The 20,353-nt window shown below is 35.8% G+C and overlaps 1 protein-coding gene across 1 annotated transcript in view; it reads left to right on the top strand.

Moving 5' to 3' along the window:
* The window catches only part of CNTN5 (contactin 5), a 339,272-nt gene that overhangs the window by 119,856 nt on the left and 199,063 nt on the right, over window positions 1-20,353 (top strand). Inside the window, exon 6 of the mRNA XM_035889184.1 lies at window positions 11,366-11,461. Coding sequence (XP_035745077.1) covers window positions 11,366-11,461 — 96 coding nt within the window. The remainder of the gene's footprint in view (window positions 1-11,365; window positions 11,462-20,353) is intronic.

Here is a 20,353-nt window from a genome sequence, read left to right on the forward strand (position 1 = left end):
CTTTTTGGTAAAAACAACTATAACTCTCACTAGAGTGGGGGAAAGCAAACTACTTTTATAATATATAATGTTAACCAGCTAGAACCCAGCAGGTATGAATAAGATATTCCTCCTGAAATATTGCAGACTCACATATGGAGAATTTCACACATTATTTTTTGTTAGTAAGGTTCTTTGTCTGTGTCAGATCCTTTGTAAATTAATACCTTATATTCAGGAACAATCCTTTCAGCACCTCTGAGGTTACTGCTCTGCTTGCTCTAAGCCATTTAGTGATAATCTGGCAATACTGCTGCAGAGAGTGTTTTTCTGTAAGTACTTCATCTGTGGATATTTTTTTCCAATTTTCCCCTTTGATATTCACTAATATCCAAATCATTCTTTACATCAATTCATAATATTAAAATCTGACCAGTCATATTCATAGTCTTTATTTCACAGTCTCTAATAATTTGTTCCACTTCAATGTAAAATCCAAACATTATTTCAGCACATTGATCCTTTTGTTTTTCTGAAGTGAATTTTCATTTCTTTCGTAGAGTATTCATTACAGAAGCTTGGATTCTCTCCTTGCTGGTAAAAACATATTATGTACTTAGTCTGCTCTACCAAATACACACCACATGTTTGACTTCTTTTTAACTTTTTCCCCCATGTCCTCTTTTATATCTGATATTCTCTGAATAACTGTTGCAACTGTTTTGTGGTAGCTTACTATAAGGGCAGTTCCTAACAGGTCTGGTTCCTCTAACAGAAGTTTTCCTATTACATTCATGTATTCAGTGCTCAAAAATTCTCCAGTGATTTTTTTTTTTTTTTTTTTTTAACCTCTCAGGGGTTGATTTTGCCCATGCTACTCAATACCTGTATGACAGAGCCCAGTGTTTTCTTGTGATTATGATCAATCACGGCTTTAAGGCTTACAAGTACTGCATAAATCCATTAGTAGTAATGTAGAAGGAAGTATGGTTCTTTGGTAGGACACCCAGACCTGTCCTGTGAGCAAGTTCAGTTGTCTTAAATGGAAATATCTGCTTTTCAGGATTTTTTTTTTTTTTTTTAAGTATTGAATACTACTATGGTTAGGTATGGCTGCAGGCTTAGATAGCACGGTCTAACATTTGATTCTCTCTCGTATGATACATGGTCATCAGTCCATATGAGAAGAGAAGCTGTCCTGCTATTCTTCCCTAATGCATACTACCCAATTATCCATAACTTACAAATCAACAGCTTCCACAACTTTGACTGTGCTTAATTTCAGTATCAGAAGTCTGTGCCACTGCTACAGCTGGGACACACTTGGCAGTAATTTGCTTTGCCCTAGGAAGGTCAGTTAAAAAGAGAAGCAATTATTAGATTGCTTAAAGAAATCAATCTGTATTGTGGAGCATCTAACTGACTTAGTTCAGGAAACATATTTTACTTTTATTTCTATTGATCAACAGGCAATAATATATAATTGTGACAAATGACAAAGGAGTTTAAATGATCGGGTGAACTACTGAGGGATTGCTGCCTGTTGTACATTCCTACGAAAAGACTTTGATTACTTCTTTCTGCAACCCTGTCACTACATGGCAGCCTGCATAGTACTACTGGTGTATCTGTGTATTAATTCAGTTTCTTATATAGATATCTTAGGTAGTGATTCATTTTGATAAGAAGCATAACACTCTTGAGAAAGAAGGAGAGGAGAGGAGAGGAGAGGAGAGGAGAGGAGAGGAGAGGAGACTACATGATAAACAAGCTCTCTGACGCTAGTATGTGGCAGAATTAGAAAATAAGTGGCATAGAAGAATAACATTAGAATACAAAGAGAGAGGTGGGAGAAGTAAATGCCCTTTAGAGAGCATATGAAACAGCCTTATCCAAGATCTCATGAAATTATGAAACTTCTATGAAGGTTTAACTTTACTGATATGACAAATAAATAGTGTGCCATTCATTGGCCACACATTAGATCATTAAATGAATGTTCAAACCACCTTCACAGGGCTTTTGACTGATGTGATCTGGTTTACAGATTGAAAAGGTTAAAGTACATAGACAGTAATTTAGGGCAGCTCAGCTGACTGGTGACAATATATTTATCTTTGATGACTCTTACTTGTTCAATTACATGCTCGTATCCTGAACTGTGATTTGCAGTGACTCGTATCACCTTGATATTAAGCAGAATAACATGCTCCAATACAAACTGCCTTATCAAAAACACTACCTGGCATCATATGTAAGAAACAGCTGCTCCCTAGGAAACACTCTATGTTTGTAAGGCCTTCATTTCCAGTTGAGGTATTCAGCTAAGATCAAGGTCTTCCAGATTTACTCCTTGAATGTGTCCATGCACTTTATTATCTTGTCACAATTGACTTGTAGGTCATATTGGGCATGATAACTCTTAGAGAAGAAATAAATAATTTCTGAGAGATTATGACCTTCTTCTTTTCTTTATGACAGAACAGAAGTGAAGTATGGAGGCATTTATTCACATTAGTCTAGTGAAAAGTCAGCACTGTGAAATGACTCCTGTACTGCATCCAGTTCAGGGCCCCCCGGTTCAGGGAAGATGAGGACTCCTAGAGAGAGTCCAGAGGAGGGCAACAAAGATGGTTAGGGGACTGGAGCATCTCCCCTGTGGGGAAAGGCTGAGAGAGCTGGGCTTGTTTAGCCTGAAGAAGAGAAGACTGAGAGGGGACCTCATCAACACATACAAATATCTTAGGGGTGGATGTCACGAGGATGGAGCCAGACTCTTCTCAGTGGTGCCCAGTGACAGGACAAGGGACAATGGGCACAAACTGAAACATAAGAGGTTTCAGTTGGATATGAGGAAAAACTTCTTTACTTTGAGGGTGACAGAGCACTGGAACAGGCTGCCCAGGGGGTTTGTGGAGTCTCCATCTCTGGAGATACTCAAAACTCACCTAGATGATGTCTTGTGTAACCTGCTATAGGTGAACCTGCTTTAGCAGGAGGGTTGGACTAGATGATGTCCCAGGGTCCCTTCCAACCCTTGGCATTCTGTGATTCTGTGATTCTGTGACTTGTCTAGGGTGGAGTCAGAAGTGGATAAGTCATACCTCATAGAAATGGTGTTGCAAGCCTCCAGCTGTTACTGGAATCTGGACAGTCATGCCATTCTCTAAGTCTTAGATCCGAACATCAGTTCTCAGATATTATATTTGTCCTAGTTCACACACATATAACTTGCAATTCTGAAACAAAACCTCCATTTACACAAAATATAGTTTAGTCAGAAAAAAAAAAATAACAAGCCAAAACTTTATCAAGCATCTCTACATTGTTATCCTCAGAACAGGTACCCTGGTAGGGCAGGCTTTTCTTTTTTTTTTCTGCAGAATCTTTGTCTGTACCACCTTTGCTGGATAAAAATATCCACGAAGTTAAAAAAGTCTTTGCCTGAATTTTTAAATCTAGGTCCCCTTTGTAGTAAGTAACGAGAAATAATCAATTCTTGGATAGGATTAATCTCTTCTTAAATTAGAGATCTAAACTAGGTCAGATGAAACAAATCATGGAAATACAGTGGTATTCTGTGAGTGTGGTTTAAAAGAAGATAGCCTTGAATGCATAAGCTGTGGAAACTGTAAAGATTTTAAATTAGGGGAGCTGAGCACCATCTCTTCTGAACCTGGAAGCTTACTCCTTTGCCATCTTTTCCTGATGAGAATAATTTCATTTCTTAACTGTTTTATATCCTTTCTTCTGCTAAATTCCAGCTCTGGCAAAGCCAGATTTGGAACTTAAGAGATGTAGGAGAAAGGATTCTTGAGGCTAAAGGTTTGCAACATAGTCCTGTATATATGGAAGTGAAGCCATTATGTTATCTTTGGGACCAGAAACCATGAATAATTAAATATATAATATAATAAATATATAATTAAATATATAAGCAGTACTTTACTGTCTAATAAGAAATATCTCAATGAAATACAGAACATCTTATCCTTAATGACTTGTTCACACACAGCAGTATGAAAAGTTTTTTTCTTTATTAATACAGAGTGTAGTAGTAATCTATAGTAATTTGATAAAAAACATTACTAATAATAGTAATTTAACACTGTTACAGATCATCCACTTATGAACCACAACAACTATATAGTAATTTTCCAATAAACTATAGGGAGGACATTAGTCCCTGTCAATTCTATATCAATCATATGATAAGAAACTGTACTGTGCTAGTCATTCCATATTTAATCATGCAAAATCCTAACTGGCATTACTATCTTCAGTCACTAATTACAGGAAGGGAAAGTAACTTCTAGTTGAAGGAAATTACAACAAACAAAATGGTGTTTGCAATATATCCTTGAATGTCAGGAATTAATTTAATTGAAAAAAGTGACTAGAAGAGCAAACAAGAAAAAGGGAAGAAGCACTCATAAGTACAAAAGGAAAAAACTAGGAAAGAAGAATTATCAATATCATGTATACAGAATTTATACAGGTTAGTACACCACTCAGTGTTGGGAAAATGTATTAAAAATGATGCAAATATAAATGAGCGTTTCTCGAGACATGGATAAAATTATGTAAAACAATGTGCTTACAAAAAAATACATTGCATATATACTCAAGTGAAAATTTATTTGCTCAGAATCTCTGGAAGTAGTATCATTTATTGACCACTTTACTGTGGTGATTAAATGTTGGCAACTGTATTTGAAAATATTTCCTTTCATTTGTTACTTAAGGTTGGTTGTTTATACATTTGGTTTGAGCTGTTGCTCCTAAATGATAGATCATGAATGGAATGAAAGGATGAAAAAGTCTTAATTATAGTATTTCCACTTGGTTCTGTGTTTTGCCTTGATATTGCAGTATGCAGATATGAAAGACAGCTGAAAAGCATGCTGAAAAAATTCTTGAGAGAATAGATGAAACCTGACAGACACAGAATGATTGTAGCTAATTAATCAAAACCATCAACAACTGTAACCGCAAACATTCCAGATATCATGTAATTAACATGGCAAGTTGAATCGTATAGCAGCTCTATAATTTTCAACATAATCTGGCTATTTTATTCTGCATTTAAATATTTCTTCTTTTAATTCACTTTGATCCAGTACTTCAGGATTTATGAGTGCAGAAGGGAGATTTTGGCATCTACAAATTCCCTTTCTTCTTCAAGGCTCTGGGAAGAATTAAGCTTTATTGATGATACCAGTGGTATCCATTGATGCTATTGAAACTAGGTGTAACAAAATTAAAAACATTCTTCAGAGCTCCCAATATACATAAGACTCCTGGGGTACCTTTCCATGAATGGTTACATTATATAAAAAATTAGTAACTGGCCAAGAAGAAACTGTGGAAGAAACATATCAGTTTATATTTTAAAATTATAATTTGTTATCATAATAGATATTTATAAATCTATTATTAAAATAGAATGTAAAATCTATGTAGGATCACAAGTAGGGACAATTTTACTTGAAGACTAATATTCCCTTTTAACAAGTGTGTTACAGTAAATAGAGACAAATTCTATTTTCTGCCATTTATAAAAAGTTCTAATTTTCTAATTAATAATAATTAATTAATTATAAATAATAATCTAATTTGTACAGGAAATTAAAATGAAAAAAAATATACTTCATACAAGAATCAATAAAATCTTCTAGTAAATAGTTTTATACATTTCTTATGTTCACCAGAATATTTATTACTATAATAAATTGTTTTATGATAGCGTGTATTAGCCATGTTTATGGATTTATGAATTCTCTGTGATAGGAAATGTAGAAAGTACGAAAAATGTTCTCTACTTAAAAGCTACAATAGCTAGGCAGACAGCTAGTTGAAGGCTGTCAATGAACAGGATGATACTACTGACTGCAGTAGACCAGGTATTTTTGAATTGTGGTAGAATAAAAATTATGTATATAAAATATGTCGTTGAGGACAGAAAAGACAATGTTCCTTTACTTAACCTCTCCTCTGCATTTCCTAGAGAAAATTTAGTTCAGGGCTAATGAATCAATAGTGTATACTTTATAGTTCATGCTGACAGCATGGTAGAAAGAAAATTCTTTTCTTTTTACAAGAACACACTCAGTGACCACCATTGTTCAAAGATTCCCTAATGACCTCTTTTTTTTTCTGAGAAAAAACCTACACTGTAGTATCTGACAAAGATTCTGAAAGATGTGGATCTAAATATAACAAAATGCCATATCTTATGTCTTCTTCATCTTTTACATTCTCAGAGAGGAGTCTTTAAGGTTTCTTCTGTGATCCTTGTCATCTTTTGTTGGCACTCCCTGAAAACATCTGTATAACCACCCCCTTTCCTTAAAACTCTTCATTGGGTCTGCAGATGTACAGAGACAGCATGGCTGGCATACAGGCTTAAAATACATCATTGCTTCCCTGCCCCCTCTCTCTTTCTGTTGAGTCTCATTATATACTTGCATAGTAACTTCTCTGAGAAAAAATATGACCTTTTCCAGGTCATGTCAGACTGGTGATCCATGAAGGATTCAAAAGCTTTCTGGTAATAAATAACAACAGCAATGATAATAAGCACGACATATTTCTTGCCCTTGTTTTGTCACCTAAAACTCATATGGTAATGTGATTTTTAAAAGTTCAAAATGTATGCTTTTCCCAGCAACCATGGCGAGATGATGTTTCTGTCATGGCAGAAATCTTTTTGTCCGAGTTCCTTTCACACCTTTTCCAGTTAACAACTTCAGTATTAAAAGTTACTTTTAGGTCCAATGAATGACTATAATAATTCAGTTTCACCTACTTAATCTGGTATTCCTAGAAAATAGTGCATGTCATTACGAAATGATCTATTAATTTCTTTGGCCATCTTGATATTTTGTGAGTATTGTATTTAATTCATCCAATTAAAATCATACATCTAATTTCTTTTAAATACCTACCTTTCATTCTTCTATAGCCTGTGATTATGGGATATTGAAGACAACATTTATATTTCCCATTGTTTACAATGTACCGTCAAACCATATTTTTGATTTAGGTTGTAATGGCATTTTGAAAAACATATTTTTATTGGAATTCTTTTCCCTGTAAATCTTACTGGTTTTTAAAGAGCTACAAGTCCAACTCAAGGTCTATTTCTTAGTCCTGTCTTTCAAATGCAAGGAGAGGAAGGCTACCCTCTCTGTAGTGACAATGCAATGAATAAGTTTGTCCTTGGCCTGACAGAAGAATTTTACCTTGTGTAGAGCTATTTTTACCTTATTAGAAAGGATATTGCCTGCTTTATACTTTCCATATCTTCAGCATGTGCTTTTAAACATTTTAATACACATCGTATGATGTCCATTTTAAACTACGTAATAAATTTGCACATAAGATAGTTTAAACTCACAGAACTGGGCTGGCAGAAAATGTTGTTCTGCACCAGTCTAACTTCTATTTTAAAAGACTGGTTTAAGTCACCGCTAATGAACTACAGAGCCTTCCACAGCTTCCATGCTAGGTTACCAAGCAGTAATCCCCTAAAATAAAAACAAGATCTGTTTTTCATTTTTAATTTGATCCTGATTTCATAGCAATAATCAGTGGAATGTTGTCTGGGTCACAGAAACCTGCCCCTTCACTGTTGCCCCCATCAGCTGCAGCCAGCTGATGAACACAGAGAATGATCCTATGCATGCCTAAAACACAGTGAAGGCAAATTGGGAGGCTGTTAAGTGGTAAAGACTGCTCCAACTTTTGTACAAGTCCTTCTGGCAATGCCAGAATATTTCCCCCTTTAATTGTTTGTTTTGTTGCTAGTCCTGCAAACCTTTTCTGTTGCTTTGACTGCCTTGAGATTTTTCTCATTTATTTTCCATTACTCCTTTCACCTTCTGCAGAAGTGTTTTGTTTTCTGTTGGGTCTTATTTAAACTGATGCTCTTGTGGTGGTGAGTGTCATTTCTTCCACAAGGCACATCAAGGTGTACATATGTGTACCAAAAGAAACAGCTCCTTTCAGAAGAACGGGGATAGCTACTGCAGAGACAGCCAAACTACCTGGCAGCCACTTTGGATCAGATCTGAATGCATTTCCCAAGTTTATAACTTCTGTCAAAGATTGAGTACTACGCTGAGCTAACTACACCTGAAGTGTAGGTAGGATGTCCAGAAAGCATTGCACCAAACCCATTTGGTTTAACATCTCACGTCTTCACTAGCTCTGGAATTTCTCTACTGTTTCCCTTTCACAGTGGAGACCACGCCAGTGTCATAGGTTGTTCTCTAGTGACACTGCATAGTATTTGTTAAATTTAATATTTTTTAGCAATAAAGACAATTTTGCTACTCTGGCCACACACACTCCACCCTAAATGTTCTTTGCATGCTTTGCATATATATTGCTAATATTATGTTTATATTACAAATAGTGACTGAAATTTAACTATACAGTTGTCAAGGCTGTGCCTCGTGTTAAAGAGTATGGAAGTCTGGTAGCTAAAACCTGAGGAACTGTTTTGAAAAAAATATAAGAAGTGTTACCAACTTTGCCACTAGCACTGAGATAAGGGTAAATAAATCTAATCTTTCAAGGCATAAGATGAACACCTATGGAGCACAAAAAGGCATTTTCTTATCAATCAACCAATATACATCATCATAAGGTGAAGGATAGATTCATTCTGTGTGGGGCTGTCTGACATGTCGTACTTGTTACGGGTTTATACTGAGCAAGGATGCTCAACCGATGGCCAGCACTGCTGTGTGAGAGGCTACAGTCCCTGCCTCTAAAGCTGTATTCTGTCCACACTTTCTTTCATTATCTTTTTTTTAGAGTTTTTAAAGTAAAATTATAGGGGTTTGAATGCTTTTTATAGCTGTCTTCTTTTTTCAGTATAGCTAGATATGAAATGGTTGGGATTCGCATAAAATGAATTAAATATCCCTTTCATTTTATTCTTCCATATTGGACTTAATGTGGGGGAACTGCAAGCATGACCCTTCACCTTTCCATCCTTTTAAGCTTTCCTACATGTATTTGGTTTACAGCTAAATCCCTGCTTTTGTACCTGTTAATCCTTTTTCTCACTGTATGCTAACAAGAAATCCAATTCAGAACTAACAGCCATAAAGAGCTGAAATGAAAAGCTCTTTTTTACCTGCCTTCTTTAGTTTGAAATTAATTGATTTGAACAAATAGAAACTTGAGTCATACATAGTACTTTTATTTTTAACTAAAAAAAGGATATCTTTATTTTTCATTTGGAGAAAAAAAAATATTTATCCATCACAGTGTACATACAAAACAGAAAGTTGGAAAAAAAAAATCCTGAGGTTGCTATAGCTAATTGGAAAATAGTATTTATTCACTTGAGGAAAAAAAAAATAGCAAAAACTATAAAACTTTTACTTCTGCCTACAGAAGTTACGATTTAGATGTCACAAATTTCCCTTATTTTGTGTTCACTGTCTTCCAGGTTGTGCATCACAGATAGTAAAAACTTAATGACAAGGACAAAAACATTTAACACTAGGAGACACAGGATTCTACATTGAAATTAAAATATTTTATCCTCCCAGAGAGTTATGTCAATTATAAGTTTTTTTCAAGAAAATAAAATATATTTTCCAAAATTAATTTTTTTAAATAATTCAATATTTCAAATTGAGTTTGGAACAGGAAATCAAAAGACTGAAGTTCTTAATTTTTTAAAAAATAAAATCATTTCTGAAAATTCTGATTACTTATTTTCAGGCTTATAATAAATTGCAGAAACAGTTTGTGAAAATAAACCTCAGAAAATTTATTCAGAAGTAGAAAAATTGCTTTCTTGTCTGCTTTCTTCATAAATTACAGAGAATGTTTCCTCACACTGGTATGAGTTTTTACGATTGAATTCACAGTATTTTCATTTATTCAGCTATTTGGTTCCCTGATCCAAATGTTTTATAAAAAATAAAAAATGTATAAAAAGATTTATTTTGGCTAAAGAGTGCAAATTCAGATACACTTAAATTTTAGGCTTCTGTCTATGCTGAAGATATCTTTTTTAAAATGTGAAAAAAACATTTGGAAAGAGTATAACTCTTTTTCTACTTAAAAAAGTGCATCAAACCCCATTATGAAATCCACCAAAGATCAACCCATTTTACTTTTGAGAATCATCGAACTTCAGTTTTATGCACTGCTAGCCATGGAGTAAGATGTGGAGCATCAGCATCTGACAGAGAACTGTCAGCTGAGTGCAGTTAGGGAAGTACTAATTGTACTCAACCTATTCAAACTGTTCGGTGCTGTGTGGCTCACACCAGCACCTTGGTCTGTACGCAGAAATGAACAGGTACATCTATAGGTGATTGAACATCAATGAGAGATGCTCCCACTGGCCCCATCTATTCATATTTCAGATCCTCATTTAGTGTCTGCTGAAGCTTCAGTGTCCTTTTCAAAGACATGTTTGGGTACCTTTATTGCAGCTCTCTTCCCCTTGATCCACATCAGAGAGAAATGTCTCTAGAAAAACCTTACGTGAATAGAGGCTTTAGATGGTACCACTGGCCCTGAGGAATGGATGAAGACATCAGTCTGATGTCAGAACTGAGCTGTCACATCTGTTCTGCTACAGACACACATGTTAGAGCACAGCTATCCACCTCAAATGTGAATCCAGGCCCAGTGTTCCCTCTGGTAAATGGAGTAATTGGACCTTCTGGTTGAGAGGCTTTAAGTAAACACAATGAATTGTCGATAGCAGCACCCTACAGTCTCATTCAAAAGTTTTTGTACTAAAAGTTAAATGTTCCTTATTCACCTGCAGGAGGGAAACTCTTGGAGGGAAAATATATCTACCCACAACTGGATTTTGTTTATAACATTGGAGAAATCAGAAAGAAATTATTTTAAAAGAGTCAATGTGCCGTAGACCAGATTTGATTTTAGAACCAGTGAGGCTGATTTTCCCTTTTCATCATAAAAGCAACATCATCATGTTTTTAGCAACATCATCAGACTGGACATTAGCCAAGGTGTTCTCTCCACTTTTAATTCTTTTGTTTCACTGTGCATGAATCAATTGTATTGGTGAAAAAACCCAAACAGGATATGGCAAAAAGAAATAAAAGCACTGTTAATTGTTTTTGTAAATGATATATATATATTGTCTGCTGCCTTTCTTTTGATACTGTATCCAAGTGCATTAAAAAGAGTAGTAAAGTGCTGACGCAACATGGAATTTTTTGTAATGGAAATAGATTCATTTTTAAAGGCCCTTTTATTATAGATTAAGATATGAAAAAAGGAACTGTCAGCTTTATAAGAAGAAATAAAATGTAAGTCACATTAGCCAAAAAATTTAAAATATTTGGTATGTAACTAAAATGCTCTGTTCTTTTGATAGATCTGGGGAATTTTAGCGGTCGGACAAGAAGTGCTGTCTCTGTACGTGAAGGTCAAGGAGTTGTTCTGATGTGCTCCCCTCCACTTCATTCACCAGGTACAGTACACTGCAGCTCGTTTGCACACTGGTCCTTTACAGTATCCTCATTATTGGATGTTCAGTATTTTAGATACAACGTGTATTTTATTGCAGACTTCAAAAATGAAATATCCACCATTCTGCTGACAGTTTTTGGACTACCAAAGGAGTAATTAAAGCTCATATCCTGCAAATGCCACTGAATAGCAGCAGAATTTCTGTTATAAGATTGTCTTATTCCCAGTATAAAACGCGAATGTAACAACAATAGCCTCCGTGCCACCAGTGGTGAATATGCTGCCTTGAGGTCACAGACTTCTTTTAGCTTTTAGAAGCCTTCAGAAATTGTTCCAAATATCAGTGTCAAGATACAGTTGTTGAATACAAATTGTCTTCTGTTTTCAGTAGTACAGCCATGAGTTTGGTTGCTTCCTCTTGCTGTACAGCTTGGTTTCCAGTACTACTGCATCATTGTGAGAAGTCGGAAATATCATAAATCCTCTGAAATGCCTGTGGATTCCCAAATGAAAGTGTAGCAATTCCAGAGACGTTACATTTTTGCTTTTCAAATTGACACTCCTGCAATGTCTGCAGATAGCTAAGTACGTCTTTATATTTGCATAACGTATAAAACCAGGAGAAAATGCTAGACAGAGTATCTTGTTTTTCAGTAGATGCGTATCCCTTTCTTCTTCGGGAAATGAGATGTGTACTGAGGGGATTTTTTGTCCATCCATATCTGAGCTCTGGAAAAATTCACATTGCAGAGGGAAGAGATTCAGAAAAGAAAATCTCTCCTGAGTTTCTGTTAGAGAAATGTTTTCATTTTCTATGTATTTTGGAATAATTGTTATTACTGTATTACAATTATCAATGTAATTAATGCTTGTTATCTTCTGGACATCTCTATGCTTTTTTCTCTTCTGACTTGTCTTGTTAGGGTTGCCTTTATAATCTATTTCTGAGGTTGATACTACAGTCAGAAAATTATGGAATTGAGTGCATGATGTTAAGGCTTGATTATGATAAGTAAACTGGGAGGGAAAAGACGTAGGCAGGAAAAGTGAGAGGCAGTTTCAACACCACAGCCAAATTTGATTTCCCCAAACAAACCAAGAGTGTAAGGAAAGATGGGCATCAATAGTGAAGTAGTCATGCGCCTTGTAACAGCTGTCATTCCACAAAATGTACCTTAAATGTCATCAAACTGTTTAAAAATTTTTCTCTAAAATTATGCTTTTAAACTTTTATTTAGAAAAATTCCAATGCAATGTTCTACTGTAACATGGGCATTGCCTTTGATGGTGAAAGCCCAGTGTCTTTCATTTTCATCAGTGGGCTAGCAAAACCCCTGCTGTGGAAACTACTGTGCTTACAGGCAGCGTTCAGTTGGTTTAGTTTATATTTGAGCACTGATATGCTATGCCAGTAGGAAAATTACTTCTAGAAAAATATTTTGAGCCCCTGTTGGCATAATTCTGTCACCATTGCTATGCCAAGAAAGGTTCTGCAGTGCAGAGGAGGAATCACTGAAAGCTGAAAAATTGCATCGATATGCAAATGTAAACACAACCTCATGTGAATGGGAAGGGGACTTGGCCTCCCTTTCTTTTATTCGACATGTAATGCAGAATCACATGCAATTTCCCTCCAGCTCCCTACTTGTGAGGGGCTGTAAGTCCTTGTGGTACTGCAATGGGACTGCAAATGGCATTATTACAGTGGCTGGAGTCTCCTGGGAAAGGGGAGAACTATCTTCACGGGCCTTCCAAAAAATTCCATATCTGGTGACATTTCAATAATAAATTGTTCCACGAAGCTCTGTCAATAAAGTACAAGACATTATGAAAGATGACTGCTAGAATAGAGTCAGTTTGTGAAAAATAATTTTGGACAAAAGCAGAACTTTAAGGGGGGGAGTGTATGAATTCAATTCTGAAATTAAGCATCATATATGAAACTTCTTTTCCAGCTACAAAACTCTTTTGCAGAGCAGAGGAACTTCAAGGATTTGTGTGCAGGAACATCTAAAATATTTATTTATTTATTTATTAAGCATTCAGTTTCTGGATACTCCATTTTAGTTTCTGTGTGTGACTTGCAAAGATGGTATTGTCTTCTAAATAGCCCTAAGAAATTTTGACCCTTAAAATCATAGAATCATAGAATCATAGAATCATTATTAAGCTATTGTAGTGGATATATCTAAGCTAAAGACTATTTAAAGCATGTTTGAAATATGTGAACATGTAACATTAACAAGATCATGAGTTATGGGGGTGATTTTGACGATAGAAAATTTTTTGTGGATGAACACTGAAAGCTCCGCTATATTGATTTATTCACATTGATCAGCACCTTTGGAAATAATTTTCACTTATCCCAGGAGATAAATCCATGATACAATGTCAAACCTAATCATTCTCATCCAATTCATTGGATTCACAATCCATCCATTCACAACCTCATAAGCAATTCATCCTTCAACAGAATCCCATTCCTCAATCTGTAAAGTCAATAACTACTTATAAACTTGCTTAAGAACTTCAGGATTGAGCCCTTTTAGAAAATGACAATATCACTGTGAGAAAAGAAAGATGACTTAGTGAAAGAACACTATATTAAAAGAGGTATAGGTTTATTAACATCTTTTCAAGTAGAAGATAAATACTTTTGATTGAATACCTACATTCTGTTCTTACAGAACACAATTCTAGTAAAATCTGAAAGTCTTTACAAAGCACCACTGACTGAAAAAATACTACACTAATTTCTTTTGACAAGAATTTAATCAGAAAACAAGTTTCATATGTATACAGACTTGATTTCTGTTTATTAATGCTGTGATATATTATCAAGAGGTAATGCAATAAACAAACACACACAAACTTGTGATATATATAGATTATTCCTGTAGGTTTTCATTAGATTGTTGTCCAAATATTTTACAGAGGAAAAGAGAAAGAAAAGAAAAAAGCACACCTGTAATATATTCAGAATATTTGCAGTACAGATTCAGATGAGAGAATTATTTCTTGCTTTTAATAAATGGGTTTGTTAAGTTACTGTCATCTTCTCTGAGAAATAGCTGAGCAGAAAAATGAGGGAGTTTGGGGGGGAGACACTATCCCCTTTTACAGAATAGCGAAGGAAAATACATTCAACAGAAAGGATTTTGTGCAGACCTCTTATGACAAACAGCCACCAACAGATTCTCGCCTCCTGCTTTTTTGGGGCCATCACTCCAAAAAAATGCTGCCTCTGACTTCATTGGGGGTCCTGTATCATTTTAATGAGTCTACTCTAGAAGCCTTTCCACTAATACTTTTCTTGTTGCAAATCCTTAAGTTGTCCCTTGTGAAATATATTAATTGTGGATAACTTGATCACCCATAAACATAACATTTTATCTTTTTTTTTCCTTCCATAAACATAACATTTGATTCTTTCTCACCCCCATTAGTGTTTTCTCCAAGAGAGGTTTCCTAGACAGTTAACGCTTAGGTACCCTTGCTAAGCTAGAGGTTCATTAACTACCAACTGCTTAAATAACAAGCTTTGTTTGATGTCTCCATTTTAAAAGGCCTCTACTGCTTTTTTTTCCATAAACAGGATTATGGCTTTTCATTGTGGTATTCTAAAGGATGTAAATATAGGGCTTTATTATGTTATTCAATCATCTTAATTACAAGGTTTACCATAGCAAGATTAAAAATGAATGGAAGATTTCATCCAGATTCACATGTTTCCCTCAGAATTAATACTTTCAGCTGAGCTTTTAAGGCTTTTATTTGAAGCTTTCAGTATGAGCTTAATAGAGAATGACAATTCCCATTGTTAGAATGAGAACAGTGCTGATGCACACAGGGGAAGGCAGACGCGTGCTCCCTCCCACCTCAAACAGACGCTGACGTCTGGAGGGAGCACTGCTACATAATCTTTCCACAGCATGCAACATCTGTACAGATGTTAGACTCTAGATTTTTTTAATCTCTTTCTAAAGGACAAAGCTGATCTTTCCCAGTTTGGAAACTGTGTTATAGGCTGCATCTTCTATGCCTCCCCTTTAGTGTTATAAAACTGTAGTTTTCATAAGAAATGCTTCACCAAAGATGATTAATGCCAATGCTATGGGGATCACAGTCCTTCCCATGCCTCTTCTGGATGTCTGCATAGTGTTTTGCTAAACTGGTAAGCTGCTCTTTCTACCAAGGTCCAGGAGTTTTTGTCCTGTTCTTCTACGTCCTACACAGCTATCCTAGTCCTCATATTAACTGGAGAAAGTCACGTCAAATAATGGGTTTTTTAAGTTCTGTGCTCTTGTTTGTGTGTACTTTGGACATACACAGAAAACTACTTCGGAATTAAACACAAACCAATCACTTCTCACTGCTCAGGGTCTGCAAAACAAATCTGCAGCTTTGGACTGCAGCTGCGTTACAAGTAGGAAACTAAGTCCAACTGGAGGGCAGTAGCTCTCTAGTCAGAACTCTTCTGCTTAGGCCCCTACTGCACAAAATATACATAGAAATAATGAAGCAGGTTCTAAATGACCTCATTCAGGTGCAGAATTTTTAGGAGTAGACTTCTCCAGGAAAATTAGCTATGATAACAAGATTGTTATATTTGGGCTGGACTGCCCTCAGTATGCTCATTAGCTTGTTTACAGGTAATTGGCTCTGGTATCTGCATGCATGTCCTGCATGCAGGACACAGCAAAATCTGTTTTGGAGTCATCCATACCTCCTCTGGCTCTCCATTTACTAAGCTGACTTTTGTGAACACAATTCACGGATATCTAACTTTATGTATATGAAGGTCACAAGGTTATCTTAAGGCTATGGATTCAGTCCCAGGATCCAGGCACCTAATAGTGGCATTTCAGTGCACAACATTAGGTAACTTCCATATTTACGTGGATCTAGCTATTACCAGTCTCTTCAAAATCATAGGAGGCCTACATTAACTTAGATCTCTGAACCTCCATCTCTCTCTAGACATGACTGGATGTTGCTTCATCATGCTAACTTGTCACTACAGGTGGGATTTCTTCTTGACCATGATCTGTGACACCTATATGTGATGCCTGTGTGTATTAACAGTAAAGTAACATCCAGGTTTTTCTATGATACATTTTTTTTCAAATCTGACTTTTCAAATCAACTTTAGCATAGAAATCTATATAATTTGCTTCCAGGAGAGACAAATGTGTAGGTGAAAGTCACATTTCTCCTCTCACCTTGAGAACAAGGAGGACTGCTTTGTTGGTTCCTATCAAAGCACTGGCCATTCACAGTATTCCCAAAACAACAGCTGGACAGGTCATGCCTCCAGCCCTGACTCTCCCTTAAGCTAAGGAAAACTTATTCATCAGTCAGTGCTATTAGTAGTTTGTAGAGATGAATGTGTATGAAACTGGTGATGGCAAATAGAACATTTCACATTCACTGGACATAACTATCATCTCCTAACTGCTAGGCTTGCTGGGGAGGTAGAACTGTCCAAAACCCTGATGCTTCTCCTTCTACTAGCAAAAGTGAGATTTAGATGAACACTTTTTTTTTTCTTTAAAACTTATATTAAAGTTAAAATGGAAGCCAAATATGTGTCCTAGACTTAACAAACAGTTGGCCTGTAGTAAGGCGATCTATATGAAGACATACAGGACACCCATCTTAACTCTGTTACATATCCATAACATATAAATTACCATAATGTACATACGAAATATTTTAAAACCACTGTTTTGAGAGCCACAGATATCAAAAGAATGAATTAGCTATCATGAGTTGAAAGGTTCCTGCACTTCCCTCTTATGTTTTACTATATTTTTGTGTTTATTTGACTTGACTTAACTGAATGCTAATGAAGCTTGAACTTTGCTTTTCAATAATAGGAGAAAAGAAAAGTGTTAGAAGACAGGTTCACAGTCCTTTAAACTATATTCCCATCCTAATTCTGGGTTAATTCCATAGGGTCATCTTGCCTTTTCACCCACATTTCTCCCTGGAAGAATCATAAAGATGTTTCCCTCTTGCATCCCCTGCTTTATCACTTTTACTAGACTGCTTTTGAAACTTTCTTCTCTCGTAATACTAATTCCCATGTGTGTTATCATTAAAGTGAATGTCCATGGCCCCTGACATGGCTCAATACAGGAATCTGTATTCTTTATCTGTGCAACTGATTGATGACTTTGCCTGTAGTTTTCATTATGGAATGAACAAACACAATTAACTTCTGGTTTTTTTCCTGTGGTCTTTTCATTACTCAATACATGACCAGTAATTTTGCTGCTGACTTCCCTGGAGCACTTTATAGGATTTCCTTCTTCAATCTTGTTGAAGGCATGCATCTGAGGATATGAAATTTAAGAGTTTGGGAATGATAGTATTTTCTGTAGGGTAGTGTTGTAACAAGTTATGTTTGCCAATGAGGAGTTACTCCCAGTCTGTTGGCAATGTGTTTTTATTAGATTTTAATTACATTTTAATGATCTGCATGTGACCCAAATTCTAGGCAATGACTGTATAGTAGGCATATGGATAAATAATTATTATTGATTTAAACTTTCTTGACATAGAAGTCTAGATTTTATCTTATTTTTATTTTATTTTAAATAATTGGAAAAGTAATAAACAAACAGAAGTGCATTACTGGTCCAACCATAGTATTTTCTCCCAAGGAACTTATAATTTGGTATTTTTTAAAAAAACTTTTCCAAATGTGATCATTCTGATAAATCCTCCCCACCCCTTTAAAACCACTAATACTTCGTCCAAAAAATACACTAGGCTACACTAGAAACTGAAAGTTTAATGTTCCTAGACCCACTGGATCACTGACTGGAGCTGTTCTTCCCCTCAGGGACTATGAAAATGTAGTGAGAGAAAGCTGGTTGACCTTGGCCAATTAAGGCAGCACACAGTGTTGGATGAAGGGACAGCCCTGACAGGGCTCTGCTTAAGGGACGTGTGCTGTAGTTTCACAGCCACACTATTGTCAACAAATATTACCCTAGCTGCCAGTTCAGGAGTATCAAAGTGAAAGGAGATACCAAGAGAAGAGGGAGAAAGCATGGGAGATTAATTAATTTAAAAAATGCATTTAGTATGCTGGCCCTCAGGCTCGTGGTCTATTGCCTTTCAGGCACCAGCTGTATGTGGCTATTTGTCTGCAGCTTGACAAATGGGGCAATAATGATGAAAAGTTTCTGTAGTGAGCAAGCTCCTCTTCCCTAGAGACAAGTTGCTAGCCTGTTACTGAGGTGTCCCAAAAAATTAAACACAACTATCAGGAACACCTCAGTCTAGTGATTAAACAAGACAGCATTGTCCTGCCAGGTTTAACAAAAATACATGTTCATGGTATCACAACCATATTTCTGCAACTAGTATTGTAAAGGTACCAATTAAAGTAGGAAACAGCGTTGCAAAAACTTTTTCTGTGGCACAGGCTATGTAACTTTTAAAATAGCAGGAGCCCAATATTAATAGATTTGAAATTGGAGTAACATACAGCAGTTACAGTCACAGAGGTACAGCGCTGTCACAAAATTGCCCCTCTCATAATAACCTTCCTATTGGAATCCATTTGCTGTTTATTTCTCATGTTTTACTAAGCTGGTGGCTGGAACAATACCATTTTACAAATATGTCAGTTAGTAAAATGTCAGAAAGTCCATTTTATTTAAGATAGAAAATTCCTAATTAATCCCAATTACCTCTCCACTTCAACCACGGAAAAGAACAGAGTGATAGTGTACATGTTAATCAGTGTAACTAAGGAGAAGCAGCCAGAAATACAACACTGATCAAACAGCTGAAACAAGAGGAGGAAGAGATGAGACATTATTAATTTCTAAGGGTCTGGAGTCTAGCTTTTTCCCTCCATTACCATTGTGGGGAAATCTTAAAGGATTAAAAAAGGATGAAAACAGTGGAGTTTTCAGAAAATGCAACTCTTCCTGGACTAGGCATGATATGAAAGTATGATCTGAAATGAACTTACAACCATTTGAGGTGATACAATGCTTAATAAGACACAGCTTTTCATATAGCCCTATTTAATCAGTTCATGAAGATCGTTCCAAATAAATGAAGTGGTATAGAAATAATTCTGGTTGACATAATCTAGTTTTCTTTCTCTAAGGGGACACTAGAAAGTGTTTAGAAATACATATCTGGGTGTATTTATGTTCTTTTTTCCCACCCAATACAGTTGTAACTGGCATAAAGGTAGTTATAACTTAACAGTAAATATGTTAAAGGCAATTGCTTGGAGTTTTCAAGGAGAGAATGACTGAATGGATATAAGCATAACATCATAGAGTTCAGACAAAAATCTAAACGATTATAGCCAAATCCAAACCCCTGTGCAGCAACACATGTGCATCCTTCATCTTCTGACAACAGAAGATGTTTTCCAGTGCAATAACAGTGCAAAAGTGACTTCTTTTTGATCACAATGCCATCTTTTTAACAATGTAATAATTTATACCACAGTTAATTCTGATAATTTGATGGCCCACTTCCATCTCCTGTGTTCTCATGCTACGTTCCAATATTGTTAAAATCATTGCTGATGACTTCATTAACCAGATAATGCAATTCCTATTGTGTTGATGCTATTATCCTACAGCGGAGAATCTGTAACTGGAAAATTTCACTTCATTTATTGGTTTATTGAAGCGTTAATTTTTGCGGTATTTTCCTCTTTCAATAATTAAGAAAGTCTTCCATTGGAGCCTGCGGGGTAAAAATTCATGAAAAAGAAGGGAGAATGGAAAGAGGGACATAGATAATACTGATGAAGTGTTTGTCTCAATCTGGCTTTTCCTGCAGAACCACAAGGTCCTTTAGGAGTTTAGGAAGCTACCATGTAGTTTAAATCCTGAAGAGCCTATTTTCA

The sequence above is a fragment of the Egretta garzetta genome, unplaced genomic scaffold (genome assembly GCF_000687185.1).
Source record: "Egretta garzetta isolate BGI_Z169 unplaced genomic scaffold, ASM68718v1 scaffold492, whole genome shotgun sequence".
NCBI classification, from domain to species: domain Eukaryota; kingdom Metazoa; phylum Chordata; class Aves; order Pelecaniformes; family Ardeidae; genus Egretta; species Egretta garzetta.